This window comes from Cutaneotrichosporon cavernicola (genome assembly GCF_030864355.1).
Source record: "Cutaneotrichosporon cavernicola HIS019 DNA, chromosome: 1".
In the NCBI taxonomy this organism is placed as follows: Eukaryota; Fungi; Basidiomycota; class Tremellomycetes; order Trichosporonales; family Trichosporonaceae; genus Cutaneotrichosporon; species Cutaneotrichosporon cavernicola.
Genome location: NC_083393.1, coordinates 2,718,652 through 2,736,092, shown reverse-complemented (window position 1 = coordinate 2,736,092; position 17,441 = coordinate 2,718,652). Strand labels below are relative to the sequence as shown.

At 57.6% G+C, this 17,441-nt stretch overlaps 9 protein-coding genes across 9 annotated transcripts; 4 read left to right on the top strand and 5 right to left on the bottom strand.

Annotated features, from left to right (window-relative positions):
* Positions 1-103: 103 nt before the first annotated feature.
* Positions 104-3,179, top strand: ATG9 (uncharacterized protein; the record flags this gene model as incomplete). The annotated part of the gene is made up of 8 exons (XM_060596593.1): positions 104-876; positions 911-1,045; positions 1,081-1,216; positions 1,253-1,416; positions 1,451-1,765; positions 1,801-1,900; positions 1,938-2,116; positions 2,153-3,179. 8 exons carry the CDS (start codon positions 104-106, stop codon positions 3,177-3,179), a joined length of 2,829 nt encoding a protein of 942 aa, XP_060453570.1.
* Positions 3,180-3,279: 100 nt separating this feature from the next.
* On the bottom strand, positions 3,280-3,830 carry SBH1 (uncharacterized protein; the record flags this gene model as incomplete). Its single annotated transcript, XM_060596592.1, has 4 exons — positions 3,280-3,376; positions 3,428-3,541; positions 3,705-3,790; positions 3,828-3,830. 4 exons carry the CDS (start codon positions 3,828-3,830, stop codon positions 3,280-3,282), a joined length of 300 nt encoding a protein of 99 aa, XP_060453569.1.
* A 295-nt stretch (positions 3,831-4,125) lies between these two features.
* On the top strand, positions 4,126-4,696 carry GPX2 (uncharacterized protein; the record flags this gene model as incomplete). The annotated part of the gene is made up of 4 exons (XM_060596591.1): positions 4,126-4,149; positions 4,194-4,358; positions 4,398-4,568; positions 4,604-4,696. The coding sequence occupies 4 exons, from the start codon at positions 4,126-4,128 to the stop codon at positions 4,694-4,696; spliced, it is 453 nt and encodes a 150-aa protein (XP_060453568.1).
* Positions 4,697-4,846: 150 nt separating this feature from the next.
* CcaverHIS019_0110190 (uncharacterized protein) lies at positions 4,847-6,552 on the bottom strand (the record flags this gene model as incomplete). The annotated part of the gene is made up of 6 exons (XM_060596589.1): positions 4,847-4,936; positions 4,977-5,409; positions 5,445-5,858; positions 5,899-6,265; positions 6,300-6,417; positions 6,451-6,552. 6 exons carry the CDS (start codon positions 6,550-6,552, stop codon positions 4,847-4,849), a joined length of 1,524 nt encoding a protein of 507 aa, XP_060453567.1.
* A 790-nt stretch (positions 6,553-7,342) lies between these two features.
* On the bottom strand, positions 7,343-7,593 carry CcaverHIS019_0110180 (uncharacterized protein; the record flags this gene model as incomplete). Its single annotated transcript, XM_060596588.1, has 2 exons — positions 7,343-7,519; positions 7,558-7,593. The coding sequence occupies 2 exons, from the start codon at positions 7,591-7,593 to the stop codon at positions 7,343-7,345; spliced, it is 213 nt and encodes a 70-aa protein (XP_060453566.1).
* Positions 7,594-7,981: 388 nt separating this feature from the next.
* Positions 7,982-9,394, top strand: CcaverHIS019_0110170 (uncharacterized protein; the record flags this gene model as incomplete). Its single annotated transcript, XM_060596587.1, has 3 exons — positions 7,982-8,187; positions 8,222-8,851; positions 8,884-9,394. 3 exons carry the CDS (start codon positions 7,982-7,984, stop codon positions 9,392-9,394), a joined length of 1,347 nt encoding a protein of 448 aa, XP_060453565.1.
* A 369-nt stretch (positions 9,395-9,763) lies between these two features.
* CcaverHIS019_0110160 (uncharacterized protein) lies at positions 9,764-11,443 on the bottom strand (the record flags this gene model as incomplete). Its single annotated transcript, XM_060596586.1, has 1 exon — positions 9,764-11,443. One exon carries the CDS (start codon positions 11,441-11,443, stop codon positions 9,764-9,766), a length of 1,680 nt encoding a protein of 559 aa, XP_060453564.1.
* A 4,531-nt stretch (positions 11,444-15,974) lies between these two features.
* CcaverHIS019_0110150 (uncharacterized protein) lies at positions 15,975-16,664 on the top strand (the record flags this gene model as incomplete). The annotated part of the gene is made up of 3 exons (XM_060596585.1): positions 15,975-16,097; positions 16,195-16,305; positions 16,413-16,664. The coding sequence occupies 3 exons, from the start codon at positions 15,975-15,977 to the stop codon at positions 16,662-16,664; spliced, it is 486 nt and encodes a 161-aa protein (XP_060453563.1).
* Positions 16,665-16,968: 304 nt separating this feature from the next.
* Positions 16,969-17,397, bottom strand: CcaverHIS019_0110140 (uncharacterized protein; the record flags this gene model as incomplete). The annotated part of the gene is made up of 2 exons (XM_060596584.1): positions 16,969-17,074; positions 17,165-17,397. 2 exons carry the CDS (start codon positions 17,395-17,397, stop codon positions 16,969-16,971), a joined length of 339 nt encoding a protein of 112 aa, XP_060453562.1.
* Positions 17,398-17,441: the final 44 nt, after the last annotated feature.

The window sequence follows — 17,441 nt, the reverse complement described above, 5'->3', positions numbered from 1 at the left end:
CGCCACCAAACCCGTCCACCCTTGGCGTCTCGTACGTCTCCGCGTGTATCTATCTCTCTTATCGCCACATTCATACCCACCGCCGCACAGCAACGCGGCGACAATGTCAAGCCCACCTGCCAACTCCCTTCTCAACCTCCTCAACCCGTACGCGTCCGTCGCGCAGTCATCCTACCCTCGCGATAGGTCTCAATCGCGTGAACGGTCCCGCGACCCGCTCGACTCGCCCAGCAACGAGCTCCTCCGCGAACTGCAGAGTGACACTGTTAGGTCGCCCCCCACCTCGCCGACGCCTACACCGCGTTCGCCCTTTGGCCGCAATCCCGCCGACGACACGAGTAGCGACGACGAACCACCGCCCTCACTCCTCTTCCAGACCAACGCTATCAAGGGGAAGGGGAGAGTTACGAGCCCAAGCCCAGGACCATGGAGACGACGGCCGAGTAATAGTTCCTCGAGTACTAGCCGCAAGTCCTCGCCTGAACGGACCAAGGTGGTCAAGGTTCCTTTAGAGGATTTGAAGCGCGTCGAGTCGACTGCATCCACCGCCACCGCGTCTACCGAGAGCCCATCCACCGAAACCCCGACGCCAAGTACTACCTCGGACCCGCCAGCGCCTCCAAAGACACCACCCACACCAGGTCCTAGCCGGCGGCTCAAAGGAAGGGGGAAACACAAGTACCATGCCGTGCCGTCTGGCGAGCCTGACCGTGCGCGGCCGGCGAACCCCCGCAGGGCTGGGTTGAGCGATTACAACCAGGCGCTGTGGGCGTGGGCGAATGTCGTCAACTTGGATGCTTTCCTCCAGGAAGTATACGAGTACTACAAGAACAAGGGGTACTGGTGCATCGTGCTCGCTCAGGTGCTCAATCTCATGTAAGGTAGTAGTGGCTTGGTAAGCTGACGGCAGCACGATCGGATTTGTGATCGGCTTCTTCAAGTTTCTCACGAGCTGTGTCGACTATGGGAAGCTGCTCAGCTTCCATTCCGACTTTGGCGAGCACGGGCGACTCAACGACGTGCTCGTGAACCAGTGTATGGCCCGGTGAGCTGACAATGTGTTGACCAGCTGACAGCTAGCGGCGGGTTCTTCCACTGGGTCTTCTTTATCTCGGGATGTGCGTTCTTCGTTCTGCGCCTCCTCTTCTTCATCCGGAACATCCCACGCCTCAACGCACTCTGGCGCTTCTACACCCACCTCCTGGGCGTCCAAGATGTGAGCTGATAGGCACCGTGCTCAAGCTGACACCAGTCCGATATCCAGACCATGCCATGGCCCACAATTGTGCACCTTGTAAACGAGGTCAAGAAGGACAACCCGGTTACGTCTCTGTCGAACGGTGGTGCGAATGCGCTCGCCACGATGGTTGGCCGCGCCGAGCCCAAGGCCAAGCTCGACGCTCACGACATCGCCAAGTAAGCTCCCGTGGTGGTCTGAAGCTGACAGCAGCCGCGTCATGCGGCAGGAAAACTACCTCATCGCGCTCTTCAACAAAGACCTGTTAGACTTACGCGTCCGCATCCCCGTCCCTGCGTCGATGCGAAAGATCATTCCGCCTTCATTCCTAAGTGGGCCACCGCAGGCCACCCTCCCCAAGACTACGGGCACCGAGGAGATGCAGCACCTCACTTTCGGGGGCAACGTTCTCACGCTCGCGCTCGAGCACAACCTCCGGGTGTCCTTGTTCTCGTTCGTCTTCGGGCCCACTGGCGAGGTGCGCAAGGAGGTCGTACACGGCAAAGGCCGCAGGGATCTTGTGACAAGGTGAGCTTGTGCGATTTCTTCCCAGCTGACATCAGCCTCCAGCGTCGCTTCGTCCTCGCGGGCCTGCTCAACCTCCTCTTCGCGCCAGTGATCGTACTGTACATCTTAGTCTACTCATTCTTCCGGTACTTTGAGGTGAGCACTTTGCAGTATCCATTGCGCTAACGTCCAGGAGTACCACAAGAACCCGTCATCAATGGGAGGACGACAGTACACCCTCTACGCACAGTGGAAGTTCCGCGAGTTCAACGAGCTTCCTCACCTCTTTGAACGCCGCCTTAACCAGAGTTATCCCATTGCCAAGGAATACATCGACCAGTTCCCCAAGGAACGCACAGCGCTGATCATGCGGTGAGCTGACCACGGCTTATGCTCAGCTGACACCAGTTTCGTTGCCTTCGTTGCTGGCGCGTTTGCTGCCGTTCTCGCTGTCGTGTCCATCCTCGACACCGACTTGGCACTGAACTTTGAGATCACGCCGCACCGCTCGATTGTCTTCTACCTCGGTATCTTCGGGATCATCATGGCGGTCGCGCGGGGCATGATCCCAGAGGACACGCTGGTCTTTGACCCTGAGTACCTTATGCGCGAGGTGGTGCGGTATACGCACTACCTTCCGCACGAGTGGGAGGGCAAGCTGCACTCACCAGCGGTCCTGGTGGACTTTGGCCAGCTCTTTGCGCTCAAAGTCATGATATTCGTACAGGAGATAGTCTCGGTGCTCCTCACACCCTTCATCCTCTGGTTCAGCTTGGCGCCATCGAGCGGCGCGATCATCGACTTTTTCCGAGAGTTCACTGTGCACGTCGAGGACCTGGGCTTTGTCTGCTCGTTTGCGGTCTTCGACTTCCATCGGCCTGGCAACATTGGGCCTGAGGCGGCTGCGGCTGCAGCGGCGATTGAGGAGGCTCCAGCTGCGGGGCTCGGGCGGCGTTTGAGTACACGCCCCGCAACCTCTGCCCCGCCCCCATCTTCCCGCAACGTAAACGATTACAAGATGGAGAAGAGCTTCTTACACTTCAAGGCGACGAACCCAGACTGGCAGCCCAGTGACCCAGCTTCGTCTGTCTTCCTGGACCGTCTCATGGCAGCTGACCCACATGGCGGCCAGCCGGCAACCCGTGCTGGTGGTTCGATGTACCACGGCGGCAGGGGACTGGGTCTGGGCGTACACCCGAGCAAGATCCTCCGCTCACCTCCCTCCAGATCTCCCGAGACAAGGTGGCACACTCTCCCTGGTGTTGTGCAACCTCCTGTGCCACTGGCGACGATGGCGGAGAGCAACGAAGATGACGGCGAGGCCGAAGCCATGGGTTGGAACCGGCGTGTGGATGTCGACGACAGCGTGCCAGAGGGCGACCGAGGACTGCTGCGCGGCGCCGGCATCCTTTTGCAGCAGGTGATGAACCGTTAGCTTTGTCGATTAGACTAAGTAGAAGTGGGGTCTCGGAAGCAGTGTTTTGAACCGTTGTACACGTAACCTAGTATCGAACGAATGCATGTACAACCCACATCTAGCTCGTGAAGACGCGCACAATCTTGGCGGCGATGTGCAGGAAGAAGATGGAGGCGATAAACGAGAGTGCGAGGACGATGACCACGAAGGGGTCGCTGGGGTTAGAGTTGCCAACGAGGTCGAGGTCGACGAAACACTCTACTCACACCTTGAGGCCGACGTCGCCAGAGTCGGTGTAGAGCTTGAGCATGGTGTTGCTGGAACCACCTGCGCCGGCGGCACGCGCCGACGTTGGGCGGGGCGCGGCGGGTGCGCGGCGACTGTGGATAGGGCGTGAGGAGGCGAGCATCGAGCATTGAGAGAGGATGGTGCGGAGTAGAGCATCAGCACACGACAACGACGGCCAGACCACACCCACGACCAAACAAAAACAAACACCAACACCAGACCACCACCACCAAAAAACCAGCACCAACAACTCACCGGACAGCATTGGCGCCATGGGGCCGCGCGACGGCGAATGCCGAGCCGGACGCGGTGGGCGGCGAAGTGGGGCGCTTGACGTCGGCCTGGCGTCAGGTCTGTCTGTCTCTTCAGGAGACTTACCATTGTGATGGTGTGTGAGGATGAAGGGGTAAGTCGATGGAGATGCGGGACGTGGCGGGGTGGTGGGGGGTCGAATAATGTCGCGTGGTGGCGGGATCAGATGGCCTTTTCTGGGTCGTCTGGGTCGGCCTCGTTGTTATTCATGCCGCGAGTGGGCCGAGGATGACGCGCGCTGGGATAGTCGCCCACCTCCGTCCGACGACCCCTTCATGCACCTCTTCATGCCCCTCTGACTTGTCTACTAGTCGCCATTCTTCGTCCATCTCGCCTTCTTCGTCCATCTCGCGTCACGCGCACCATGTCCGACGTGTACTCTTACTCTGTGAGCGGGACACCCACACCCCCCACCCCCCACCCTAACACCAGCTCGAAACGTCCAAGGGCGAGCTCAAGCTCGCTGATTACAAGGACAAGAACATTCTCATCGTCAACGTCGCGAGCCGCTGCGGCCTCACTCCGCAGTACAAGGACCTGCAGGCCCTGAGCGACAATTATCCCCAGCTCGAGATTGTTGGCCAGCCTTGTAACCAGGTATGTTGACTGTCAGCAAACTAATGGCCTAATGACCAGTTCAAGGCACAGGAGCCGGGAACGGACGACGAGATCCTCCAGTTCTGCCAGATGAAATATGGGGTCACGTTCCCTATTGCGCGCAAGGGCGACGTGAATGGGCCACAGGCGACACCGCTTTATCAGTACCTCAAGAGTCACTCGGAGCCGCCTGTGCATGATATTGACTGGGTGAGAAACAGAGAAAGAGAAAGAGCTGACAGCAGAACTTTTCAAAATTCCTCGTCAAGCCCGGAGGCAAGATTACGTGGTTCCCGGCGCGGTCGACCAAGGTCGCCGACGTCGAGGCTGCGCTGTAGATTATGAATAAGCTGCGCTGTAGATTGTGAATAAGCTGCTCCGTGGATCCGAGGGCAAGAGTTGAGTCAGTCGCGACCGAGGCCAACAAAACAAAACAAAACAAAACATAGGCAACTACACTATTCCCACACCCTGTCCGTGCTGCACAATCAGGCGTTTTCAGAATGCTGGACAGAGTGCTTGCTCTCCTGCTTCTCCAACTCGGTCGGCGGGAGGTGGTTGGACACGTCCTTGTCGCCCTGTTGTTAGCTTTGTCGTGTCGCGTTTCCTCCAACTCACAAAGAGCAGTCCGATCTCCTCGAGCGTCTTGTTCTTAGTCTCGGGGAAGAGCAAGTAGCAGATGACCGTGTTGCTGAGGCACGTGGCGACGTAAACAATAAAGTACCTGTAGCCGATGGCGCTGAATGCGATGGGAGTGATCTGGGCGATGATGACGTTGTTGAGCCAGTTGGACGCGGTCGACACACTAGCACCAAGTGCGCGCATGTGCATGGGGAAGATTTCAGATTGGTAGATCCAGGACACGGGGCCAAAACTCCACGAGAAGCACCACGAGAACATGAACACGGCCCAAATGCCAGCAATGCCCATGCTCTTATTCGAGTACTTTTCACCGCGCGATGCGGCTTCGGAGAACGACGCATTCGTACCAGTCTGCAAAGCCATGCAGACGGCGAGGAGGGCCGAACCGATAATCAGAGGCTTGCGACGACTGTCGTCAGCTTGAACAGGAATATGATAGCTCACCCAATGCGGTCGACGAGGAACGTGATGAAGATCCAAGTGACAAGCATGCCCCAAGCACCCGAGATGCCCGAGATCATGAGCTGCTGACGTCCGCTGAAGCCGAGCATACCGTAGATGGTCGAGAAGTAGTAGTTGTTGACGTTGACACCAGTCCACTGACACATGGCCTGGACAAGAACACCACAAAGTGTGCGGTGAAGATTGGGGCGGGTGCGCACGAGGTCGAGATAGTTTGTGCTGACGTTGTCGCGTTCCCACTCGATCTGGACGAGCATCTTCTGAACCTCGGCCTCGACCACGTCCATACGAGCATTCTTACGCCCTCCATGTAAGCGGATGAGGGTCTCGCGAGCCTCGTCAGTGCGCCCGACCGATGCAAGCCAGCGTGGCGAGTAAGGAAGAACGAACATGCCCCTGTCGTCAGTGAAAAAAGAAAAGTAAGGTAAAAACATACACAAGAAGTAGGACGGCGGGGACAATCTGGAGGCCGAGAGGAACGCGGAACTGGGCCTGGCCGTTGATCTTCTCACAGCCGTAGCCGACCCAGTTGGCAGTGAAGAAGCCTGCGGAAATCATGAGCTGCGTCCATCCCGAGAGCAGGCCGCGGGCGTGAGGTGGCGAAAGCTCGGCCTGGTACAGCGGCACAATCATGGACAAAACTCCAATGGAGAGACCTGCGATGAGGCGGCCAACGATGAGCATGGCGCTGTTGACAGCAGCGGTCTGGATAGTACAGCCAATGATGGCGATGAGCGATCCGAGTTGGATGGTACGCTTGCGGCCAAAGCGGTTGGCGGTCTGACCGGCGACGAGTGCTCCGACTATTGTTAGCTCCTTTGGCTTGTCCCAACTCACAGAATGCACCGCCAGCGAACACGCTCACGATGGCGCCCTTTACACTGTCACTCGGGTTGAAGTAGCTCCAAAAGTGGACGTAGCCGTCGCTGATGACACTGCCGACAATGCCAGAGTCCTGTTGTTAGCTTATAGCTTTGAGAGCATGTACATATCCAAAGAGAAAGGAGCCGATTGCGGCAAAGATGGCCGCGACATAGTTGATGAGGGCGGGCTTTGTGTGCGAGGCAATCTCGGCAGTCGTGTACTCCATGATGAATGCGGAGAGAGGAGATGTGGAGAAAACGTCGGTGGGGTAGGACTACTTATGGTGAGTGGTGACTGGAGCAAGGAAGGGTGCAGATCGCTAGTGGAATGCTGGTGTGGTGTGGAGTGTGAGAGCCCAGGGATGTAGGTAGGCTATACCTAACAGCCATCGGATAAGCGCCTGGATCTTGTCAAACCCCAGTTTGTGCGATGAGTGAGGTATGGAGGGGCTTGTTAGCCGTTGTGAACGGAGATGGCGTCAGCTGATGCAGTCCAGACTGGGGAGGTTGAGAGGGACGATGCGCGATGGACGGTGGACGGGGGTTTGGTCCTTTGTGATCAGCGTTAAACACCGGTGGTCAAAGTTTGTCAAAGTCAAAGCGCCAGTCGGCTGTCACTTTGAGGATTGGCATGGAACAATGAGAGTTCCCGCACGCAGCCCCCGCACGTTCTCTGTTCTCTGCACATGCTGCACACATGTTGCGGGTGATGCGGTAGTTTGCGCGGCTTATTTGCGGGCAATCTCCAACTTTAAGACGGCCGGCTCTGTAAAAGTGGGCTGAAAATACACAGCTCAAAGCAAACTCAGGGTAACTTTGACCCACAAGCGGTAATCATCCCGGCAAAGCCCCGGCTATCTCGCACAACCCGCACAAAAGTCCCGCACTCTACTTGTGCTTGTTCAAGATTTCATCTGCATATCTCCTTCTTAAACGATTTCATCTGCATATCTCCTTCTTAAACGATTACATCTGCATATCTCCCGTCTTAAACGATTACATCTGCATATCTCCGTCTTAAACGACGCGCCGGTTCGACGTGTCCCTGGTGAACGCATCACTGATCTTCTGGCCGACGCTCTTGTGGTGTTGCGGCTGCATGCGGCTTGCGGCCGCGTCCAGCTTGCCCGCAACCTTGTCGCCAGTACTCTCGGCAACAGTCTTGCGGCTCTCGGGCTTGAGCTTGGCAGCGATCTGGGTTAGTGTGGTCTGAAACGGAGGCAGATATCTACCTTGTCGCTTAAGTCGCGGCGGCCGTGGTCGGTCATTGTTTAGATGAGTAGAGTAGAGAAGATGAGTAGAGTAGAGAAGATGAGTAGAGTAGAGAGTTGAAAGACAAAGTCAAGTTGGGACGGTCTATATATGCAGTGCGAGGAGAGTTTGCCACCTCGCTGCATAGGAGACCTTCCGCGGTCGCTGCGGGGCGGGCGGAGCGGGCAGAGTCGTGCTACTGGTGGTACCTGTGGTGCATGTCCATCATGAACTCCATCTCCGAGGTGATCGAGCGTGTGGAGCTCCATTATTCAAGTGACGTCACTGACGTCATCGCCATGTGCACCACGTGAGTCACCACGGACATGTCCACTCTCCGCTCTGTCCTGGGTGACTGTACTGTCGCGTTCAAGGAATGTTGTCTTCTTCATCTTATCAATTACAATGTGTGGACGCTACGCCATGGGTGCAGCGCACCTTGCCTTCCTCAACGACTTGCAGGGGCAGTACGCTGGTCTCTTCCGTGCCCGCCGGTTCGAAAACGACGAATCGCAGGACGGCCCAATGCGCCTTCGTGGCGGCGCACCCGAACATCACGTGGCGTGTCAATGTGGGATCAAGTGGGAGCGTGAAGGCGACTTCTGGCCCAGGTGAGAGTTTTGCTTACTCGTCTAGTTGACGCAGTTATAATATTGCTCCACGCCAGCGTGCCCCGATTCTCCGCCGCGACGCTTCCACGGGAGGCGCCATGATCGAGACGATGCAGTGGGGTCTCGTGCCGCATTGGACGAAACACCCGCCATCCGGGCCACTGAACACGATCAATGCGCGTTCAGAGGCTCTCATCGACCCGTCAAGTGGCGGGATGTGGCACGCCCTCAAGGGATATAAGCGCTGTGTCGTGCCGGCGCAGGGATACTTTGAGTGGCAGAAGAAAGGGAGCTCAAAAGTCGCCAACTTTGCTCGTCTCCCTCTTCCCGAGGGAGGTGAGGCATGCGATCCGCCAATCCTCTTCTTCGCAGGTCTCTGGGATACAGTCACTTATGTCGACCCCGTCCCGTCAAAATTTGTGCCCGGACCAGACGATGATCGGGAACCGTACCCAACTGGGAACCCAATACCACTGACCACGTTCACGATTCTCACAACTGTTCCCGCCGCAGATATTGCATGGTTGCACGACCGGATGCCGTGTATTCTCACAAGCGAAGAAGACGTCGCTCGCTGGTTAGACCTCGGCGTTGAGCCACAGGGATGGAAGGAGGGTAAGGGGGGTACAGCAGACTTACTTGTTAGCTACCCCGGCATCACGGCGTGAGTGCTCCAGTTTGCAAAGCTGACGACAGGTTTCCAGTCGTGCCAGAGGTCGGCAAGATCGGGAAGAGTGACGTGTCCTACATCCTACCCGTGGCGGAGCGCAAGGACGGGATCAAGAGTTTCTTTGCCAAGCAGTCGCCGAAGAAAGTTGCGCCGGCTGGACAGCCTCCACCGAAGCCCATCTCCAAGGCGGAGCTGATGGGGGACGTCAAGGGCGAGGTCAAGGGCGAGGTCAAGGCGGAGCTGGTGGGGGACGTCAAGGCCGAGGTCAAGGACGAAGATGACAGGGACATCAAGCCCAAGGCTGAGGACGAGGCCATGCCGCAAGTCAAGGAAGAACTCCACGACCAAGCCAAGCCCGAACCCGAACCCGAACCCATTTCCATTCCCTCAGAGATCATCGACGTCGACGCCGAGCCCCCGCAAAAGCGTAAACGCCAACCAGACCGTCGCGGGCGCCAGACCAAAGTCATGCGCCCGACCCCGGACAAGAGCGGACAGAAATCAATCACGTCCTTCTTCAAGTCGCCCAAGAAGTAACTGTATTTTGGGATGTATGTACATGTACATGTTGTGTCTCAGGCCAAGTTCCGGCTCGATGGGGGCGTCGAGTTACGCTAAGTTGACTCGGCAATGGTACCGGCGGTTGTCCCAGTCGTCCTCTCGCGCCGATACCGCATCAGCAGGGTCTGCCCCAACCCAACTCTACACCACCTCGAGCTGCATCGCGGACAAGAGTCACCGACATTCGCCAGGGTGCATCACCTGTTCATTGAAACGAGTGCGAGCGACTAGGCACCAACAAGGTGTGGCAAACATGCATACGATCGTGTGGGTCATGTACAACAGCGTGACGTGGGTGGAAACAAGAAGAAATGGACAGGGAACACTTGTGAATCGGACAGGGTATTAAATGTCGTCAAAGTCGAGGAAACGCTCGCCGTCCGTGTCATCTGATATGGACACGGAGGGGCGCGAGGTGGAGAGTGTGGCCGGCGGCCGGCGCCAGTCGTAATTGCTGGCGTGCGAGCCTCTGCGCGAGACGGGCACGGATGCGATGCTGCTGATCGAGTTACGCTTGCGGTCGTTGCGATCGCGCTCGCGGCTGCGTTCCGAGCTGACGCTGGAGCGCTTCTGTTGCGCCGATAAGGTGAGGTTTAAGTTGAGCCAGGCGGGGGAGAGAGTGAGGCTCTCAATGCTCGCGGTAGGCGAGGACGAGCCCGTGTCGCTGACTAAGCTGCCTGGAGATGAGGCTAAGAGGGGCGAGGGCAGGCCGAGCATGCTCGACGGGCGCGGGCGGGGCCGGTGTGGCAGGTGCTCGATGCCTGGCGCCATGGACAGCTGCGCGGGCTGGCGGAGACGGCTGGTCGTGGGCCGCGACTCCTCCGCGACTGGAAGAGAGAGGGAGTGTCTGTGCATGATACGGCGGCGCGTTGGCGTCGGCGAGGGCGGAGGAAAGTGCGAGTGGGAGCTCGTCGTTGGTGTGGAGCTGCCTGGTGTCGCAGGTGTGCCGTGACCGGGTGTGACGTTGGTGCTGTGCGGCGATGTGACTGTGTTGCGCCGCCGTGGTGGAGTCGAGGGACACTCGCGGCCCTCGAGCTTGCTGAGGGTGCGGAGGCGGGCACGCAAGGCCTCGCTAGGGCTGGAGACTGAGTCGCGCCGCCGGGTCGGCGAGGGCGACGAGGGCTCCTCGGACCAGGTCGCAAGAGCAGCGACGTCGCTGACACTGACGGACGAGTGCGCGCGGGAGGGAGAGGCCGTCATGCCATCCGACAAGGTGAGTGAGACGATGGAGCTGCGACGCGAGCGCGGCGTGGTTGGGCACACGGGGGTTGGTGGCTTGGATAGCACGGGTGCGCTGGGCAGGCCGACAATCTGCGAGTGTCGTCGCCGTAGGCGTTCTGGAAGGGGTGGCTCGACAAAAGTACCGATACCGGGAACCGAAGTCATGGTCACGCTTGACTGGGCGCGGCGACGTGAGCGCTCCGCCGGTGCGGGCCCGATCAACGACCATCGCCTGTTGTGTTTTCGTCGCTCCAGGTCGACTGGTGGTGGTGGCATGAGCCGACTGGGGCTGGCGTTGAGTGCGTCGTTCTCCGCCAGAGGAGGGAGAGAGATGGCAGAAGAGGAGGGGTGCAGGTTACGCGGCTCGACGCGTAGTGGTGGGGCGGTGGAAGGCGCAAAGGTGAAGGATGTAGGAGCGGCGCTCTGGCTTCTTCTGTGGCTTGGACGGGCAGAGAGCCATTGTGAGTCTGCTGGGGGTCCGAGCGACGACTGCCGCCGGGGCAGTTGACTCAACGGCTTCTCGCGGGCGCCGAGCGGCGCCTCGATGTGCGGATGTGCTGTGCCTGCCCAGAATGGCGGTGGGGGAAGGGGAGAAGGCCCACGGTCATCGGGGAACGCTACGGGACGCCGGCGAGGTGAGGAGGGGCATGAGGAGACGTTGGACGAGGAGACGGCGGATGTTGCGGTGGTCGATGAGCGTGAGGCTGGGCGCGAGGGGGGATAGAAGACTTGGGGCGAGGTGTCGAGCAGGTCCGACAATGCCGGGATGCTCGGCAGGCTCGGAAGCGAGAACCTGCCGACCATGGTGATGATGTTTGGCGCTTGTCCTTTGGGTCAGAGCAGTGGGTCGTGGTGGTCTCGGTCTCGTTGGAGCCAGGCAGGCTTTATGGTAGTCGTGGTTGCCGTGGTGCGAGGCGAGAAAGGTGTGTGAAGCGGTGACGAGAGACGACAAGAAACTTTTGCTTGGTATCAATGGAGCGGTGCGAAGCAAAGACTGGCGAGTCAAGGAAGAAGGGAGAAGCAAAGTCCTTGCGCTGGCGGAGATATTGGTCGTCACTGTCGGTCTGTGTGGTTATCACGGACCCCGGAAGGGACAACCTGGCAGGAGAACCGGAGGGAGGCGTTTCCAGAACCGAGCGCAATGGGAACAGGTACTTGGGACTTGGGGCCTGTGGAGTAGAAGATTTGAGAGAAAGGAAGGAGGATGAGATGATGATGAGTTTAGTTGACGACGCGGCCAGCGCTGATCGACAACAAGTGTTGAGTTTGGGGTTGAGGATTTAGGATAAGGGTGTGTGAGGAAGGTGGCGTTGAGCGGTTGGGCGTGTTGAGTGTGGGGTATCAAGGTGTGGGTGTGTGGTGGGGCCCAGAGAACCGTGCGCTCGCTCCACGCTCCAAGGATCAACAGTGGAGTGGAGTGGAGTTGGGGGGAGGGGGGGTATTTTGTGTTGAAATGAGCAACCAAGAGGCGAAACCGACGACGATAGACGGTGGCAAGATGATTATGTACACGACGGGGGCAAGTTATGAGCGTTAGTGGTTAGGTGTGTGAAAGGTGTCAACGGTTGCTGAGTGACAATGTCAAAGTGACAAGGTCAGGGGTTGGTAGTAGCGTGACGTTCTTCCACCTTGAACAGTGCACACCATTCATGCATTCTCACTCGACGTACACCCGAGCCTTCCGCAGTGAGCATACTGGGTCCCGGGTCTACTGCTATAGGTATTGGAGGTACAATGTCCAGAGGAGGAGGGGGGGGGGGGCAATGAGGACTGAGTAAAGGGTAAATCACAAAGCCGATGAGGCAGGCAGGCTTGTCTATCCCATGGCCCATCCGGCAAACTACGTCGACAGGGGCCGCAGATGGTCGACGCAGACGAGAAAAAGTAAAAGCAGGCGCGTTGACAGAGACTCTGTGCGCCCACGCATGAATTTCCTTTTGTCAACCCTGAGGGTGACATATGCTGTCAGGGTTAAAAGGGTAATTGGTTGGTCGCAAAGTGAAACTGATTGGGTTTTTTCTCTTTCTGGGCTAAAGTGGGTGTTTGTGAAATTGTTTGGTTCCACCCGCCCACTGTTTGTGTCCCATCCAATGTGTCACTGGACGCACTGCAATTACCACTTCAGGATCCACCCCCCCGATCATCACAACACAGCTCTTCGGCTCCACATCAACTCGCACTCTGAGCCTCAACTCATCCATGCTAACAGTCAAGTGCGACTCTCTTCAACGTCCACTTGATTATAGCAGTGCTGCAGAATGCGAAACGCCAAACCTCTCCATCACAACAAGAAATGGGGGTGTCTGCAATAGGTCACATGCTCGCAATAGAGGAATGGGGTCCTTGTGGACCCAGTTCCGACTTAAACGGCTGGACTTGTTCCCACCCAGGAATGGCTCGCTCGCGTGACAGTCAGCAAATGGCGAGTGCAGGGTGTGGCTCGAGTGCGAGCAAGATGCAGTTGGCTCGTGCGGTAAACGGGCGAGACTGGGGGCACTCCGGGATTGGGTAAGGGAGGCAATTGAGTGGAGAGGCTGGCAATATACAAGATTCCATCAAGTTGTGATCCTGTGCCAGCCTGATATTGGGAGGGTTTGCCTGGAATATCACGCAAAGGTACATACATGAACGCGACGCGACTCGGCACCGGAGCGTTCCGATTCCCTGGACCGACACACTTGTTTGACCGTTGGGCATGTCGTTCTCGCTACCAGGGGAACAAGGTTCGGCTAGGCCGATGTGCTCGCCAGGACCGCCGAGAACGTGCTGACCAGTACCTGTTCTCTACGGGGCGTGCGTCAGCCTCATCCCCTGCTTGACCAAAGACACCAAAGGAGTCGCCTCCGTAAAAGCCCGACTTAAACCCGAGCGCCGCCGAAAGTGGCAACTATACTGCCAGTCCCAACGGAGCGAACCCCGTTGACACAGGAGCCTGCACGGCATCAGTACGATACCAAGCTGGTATCAACACGGAATCCCGCACCATCCGGATGTCAAGCCGCAGTTTTCGGTCATGGAGGCGTAATCAATGGCACGGACAACGACATGCCGCGGCCGATCTATTATACAGTGATTACATAGGGTCCCGAAACACCAGGAGCCGTCTGTGGCGAGGGCCGAGCCGCCATATTGCGGGACCTGACGGAATCTTGATTTGCATGAGAGCCGCCATGTTATGAAACGTACGAATGGCTTCGGCGCGAGCTCGTAGGGGTGAGGGACAGATCCAATATGCGGAACTCGGCGATGGCAGGTCATCAGACGAGTATCAGCCGCAGTAGATCATGGTCAAGGCCTTTGGTTGCTTGTGGCGGATGACTTGCAGGAAAGTGAAGGAGACAGTCTGCTTGTCCACCAAGTGTCAGCCACGCCGCAGAGGAACGTAATGTTGACGCGGACCGGGTCGACTGACATATTCTCGGATGCGAACCATTCCACACCGCCACCTACTACCGCCGCGAATCGATCGCGCTTCATCACAAGCCTTCTTCCCAGCTCGAGCGTTACGACCACCACCAGCCCTCGGTATGTCTTGCTCAGTCTTTCCCGCCCAGCCGTTCTCCACGCCGAGAACCTTGCCGATCCCCGTTCACCAATGAATATCGGTTGAATCGTATAACGGTCAGTACACAAGATTCTGATTCATTAGTTCTTGTAGCCTGGGTTCGACTCCCAGTTCGACCTGATAAGACAGCGGTGTCTCAGAGCATCTGCTTTTTCTAACTGAACTGAACTGATTCGAGATGGAGTGGGTTATTTGGGTGAAGATCCAGTCTGTCAACCTGGGGAAAGCGTCAAGTGATGGAATGAGAGCAGCGAAACGCCGTAGACGGTGGTGGCTGGCCAATCGCGAACATACAGATGACTACGGGAGGAATGTATCATCTTATCGTACCACCAGTCTTGTCGTGTCAAGGATATCTGGAGTGATCTATCGGGGCCGTCTTCCCCCCCTGGCAAAGAAGAATGACGCACTTGTGCTGTCAATCCATTGACCAGCGGCCCAGGTGGCCGCGTCCATCTCTTCAATCCTAGGTGGTCGTCAGGAACCCGGGAAAGTCGGAGCTAAACTCATGCGGTGCGAGGAATGGAGTTGACGAGACCACAGGCACGGCGCATTGACTTGAACCTTTTTGACGGCCATCGTCTTGGGATACAGGTCGCTTGCGGAATGTTGTGAGGTCGGTGACGTGTTTCGCGAGCACGGCTGCTTTGTTCACAATGTCGACATTGCGTTGGGGTTGATCATCTCGCTAACCATGATATTCGTCTTGTACACGTTGAAAGCGTGCTCCGAGTGACACTCCCCGGCTACAACTCAGCGCCTCGTCGACCGGAAGGAAACTGCGACATTTGCGATCCTAGCCGCTGACGACACCTGAAGCGTTAGCGTTTCCGACGACACCTCTTCCCAACCCCAGTGAAGATGAGGACCTTGGATGAGGGTTCCATGGTCTTGCGTCATGCTGCCAGTCTTCCGTCTTCCGTCGTGTTGACTTGGCTTGGCAGGTACAGTTAAGCCTATGGCCATGGCCATTGTTGGATGACCCGTAAGCCCCGGCACGACCATGGACTGGCGGCTACTGTTTCTTGTAGTCTGCCAAGAAATCCAATGTGAAAGACCAGGCCGAATCCATCAACTTTCATGTTCCGGCCATTCTGTCGAGGTTAGCTCTGATGCACAGCGTGTTGATGTATCAGATGGGTGGGTTCCAGTGGGGCCTTGGCTATCCAGAAGTAATCCCGCCTCTGTCACCACATGACTCGCGTTCCGGCATTAGTCCAGAATAAGTTTTGCGCATCGTTCCTCGGAGGCTTTGGGACCAGGTCGGGACGCCAGAGAACGTCTGAGAACGTCTGTTGATAGAGAACGATGATGTCAGATGCTTGTGTCAGATGGGCACCGGGTTACGATGTTGACTGGTTGCGAGCTAATCGCCAGCTCCAACCTTGTGGGTGGGACATACCCAGCGCATGAGTGTCTTGTGCCTTTTAAAGTAAACTTGTCGCTCAGAAGGTGTATCAGCATCTGCAAACGCAGCCGTCAACTCCATACACGTCATGTCAGTTGTCCACGAATACCGCCTGCCAGAAAGTGTGTACGGTGTTGAACCGACATGCTCAAATTACATAGTGTGAGCCAACTCTCCCACGGCCCACAGCTATTCCTGGTAATCAAGCCAATTAGGCCGGCCTAATGGATTCGGAATGCTAATGATCAATGGCGACTTGACTTTCCGGGATTTAGGCGAGGCCGAATCATGACGACGTAGCCATCAACCGGCACCGGTTACTCATCTCATTCCACTCATCTCCACTCCACTCAGCACTCACAATGGGCCACGTCGACCCCCACACCATCAAGATCATCCCGGCTGCCGCCAAGCGCTTCATGAGCGCGCCGCGGTACGCTGTTGTCGGACGTGTGCTCCAGGACCCGGCCAAGTTTGACAACAAGGTGCGGCGTGAGGTGGAGGGACGACTTTGGAGCGAGGCCTCATTGCCCAACCAGTCGTATGCCTCCACTGCTCTCGGAACACAACCGCTAACCCAAGCTCATCCGTTGGTACCAGGAGCGCAAGATGAACGTGACGCCCGTGCGTCCCGCGTCGGACCGGTTCGACAACTCGAAGCCCGTCGAGGGCCTCAGCGTCGTCGAGTCGCCTGTGAGTGGTTGTGGGTGGGGCAGCTAGTGCTTGATCCTCTGAAGCTGTGCGAGGAGGCTCACTGCAATTCCCTAAATGTACCGCTATGGGAGCCGAGCTAATATCAGCTCGCCCTCCCCGACCTCCGCAACACGTCGCTCTCGATGATCATCTCGCCCAAGCTCGGCTACGACTTCCTGAAGCAGCTGTACGCCGACCCGGCCAAGAAGCCGCACAGCATGTGGTTCCAGCCGGGCGCTGAGAACGACGAGATCGAGGCCTTTATCAAGGAGCACAACCTCTCTGACGAGATTGTGATCGGCGGCCCCTGTGTGCTTGTTCACGGCGACGAGGCGCGCCAGCAGGCCGGTAAGGCGTAGAGCAAGGCCTAGAGCAAGGCGTAGAGCAAGGCGTAGAGTATGAAGTGATTGCAGTTTTCGGGACAGAGCGGCTTGCGGGTTATGGGCCGACTGTCGAGGCACTGGTTACTGACGATGGGAGGCGCAGATGGGAGGCTTGGTTGCAGTCGTACGCTCACCAGGATGCGACAGGTGATGGAATTTCACTCCCCAGCCTTGGGAGATGTCGGAGTCCATGCGATACTTGGCATGACGGTGGCGAACCACCAGGTGGTTGACAACGGCATTGGCGTAACTGACACTCTCTTACATCACATGGGTACCTCTACTTGGGCTTCTCCGCGGCCACCGCCACAGGAACATCATAAAGCGCACCATACTCGCCCAGCGCCCTCGCGCCGCCAATATCGCGAGGCAGAATCTTACTCTTGCTGTCATCAGCACCTCACTCTCATTCTCATTCTCTCATATGTGTGCCAGCTCTCGTCCCGCTCTCTTCCCCCTCCAAGTCCTCGACTCACAGGGGATACACACACACGTCAAACTCCTTCCGCGTCCCGCCAACGAGGTACTCCATCCCTTCATCCCCCGCGACCAAAGTATGCGCAAGTGGCGTCTCCCCTTGCGCCCGAGAGCCACCGCCACCAGTCGTACCCCCGAAACCCATAAAATCGCCGGGAGCGACGGCTACTTGTTCCACCTCGACGGGGGCGGGGATCGGCGCCATACCAGATGTTTCGCAAGTTGATTCCATGGCGCATGGGGCTAGCACGAGGACACCATTCCCGCGGAGGATGT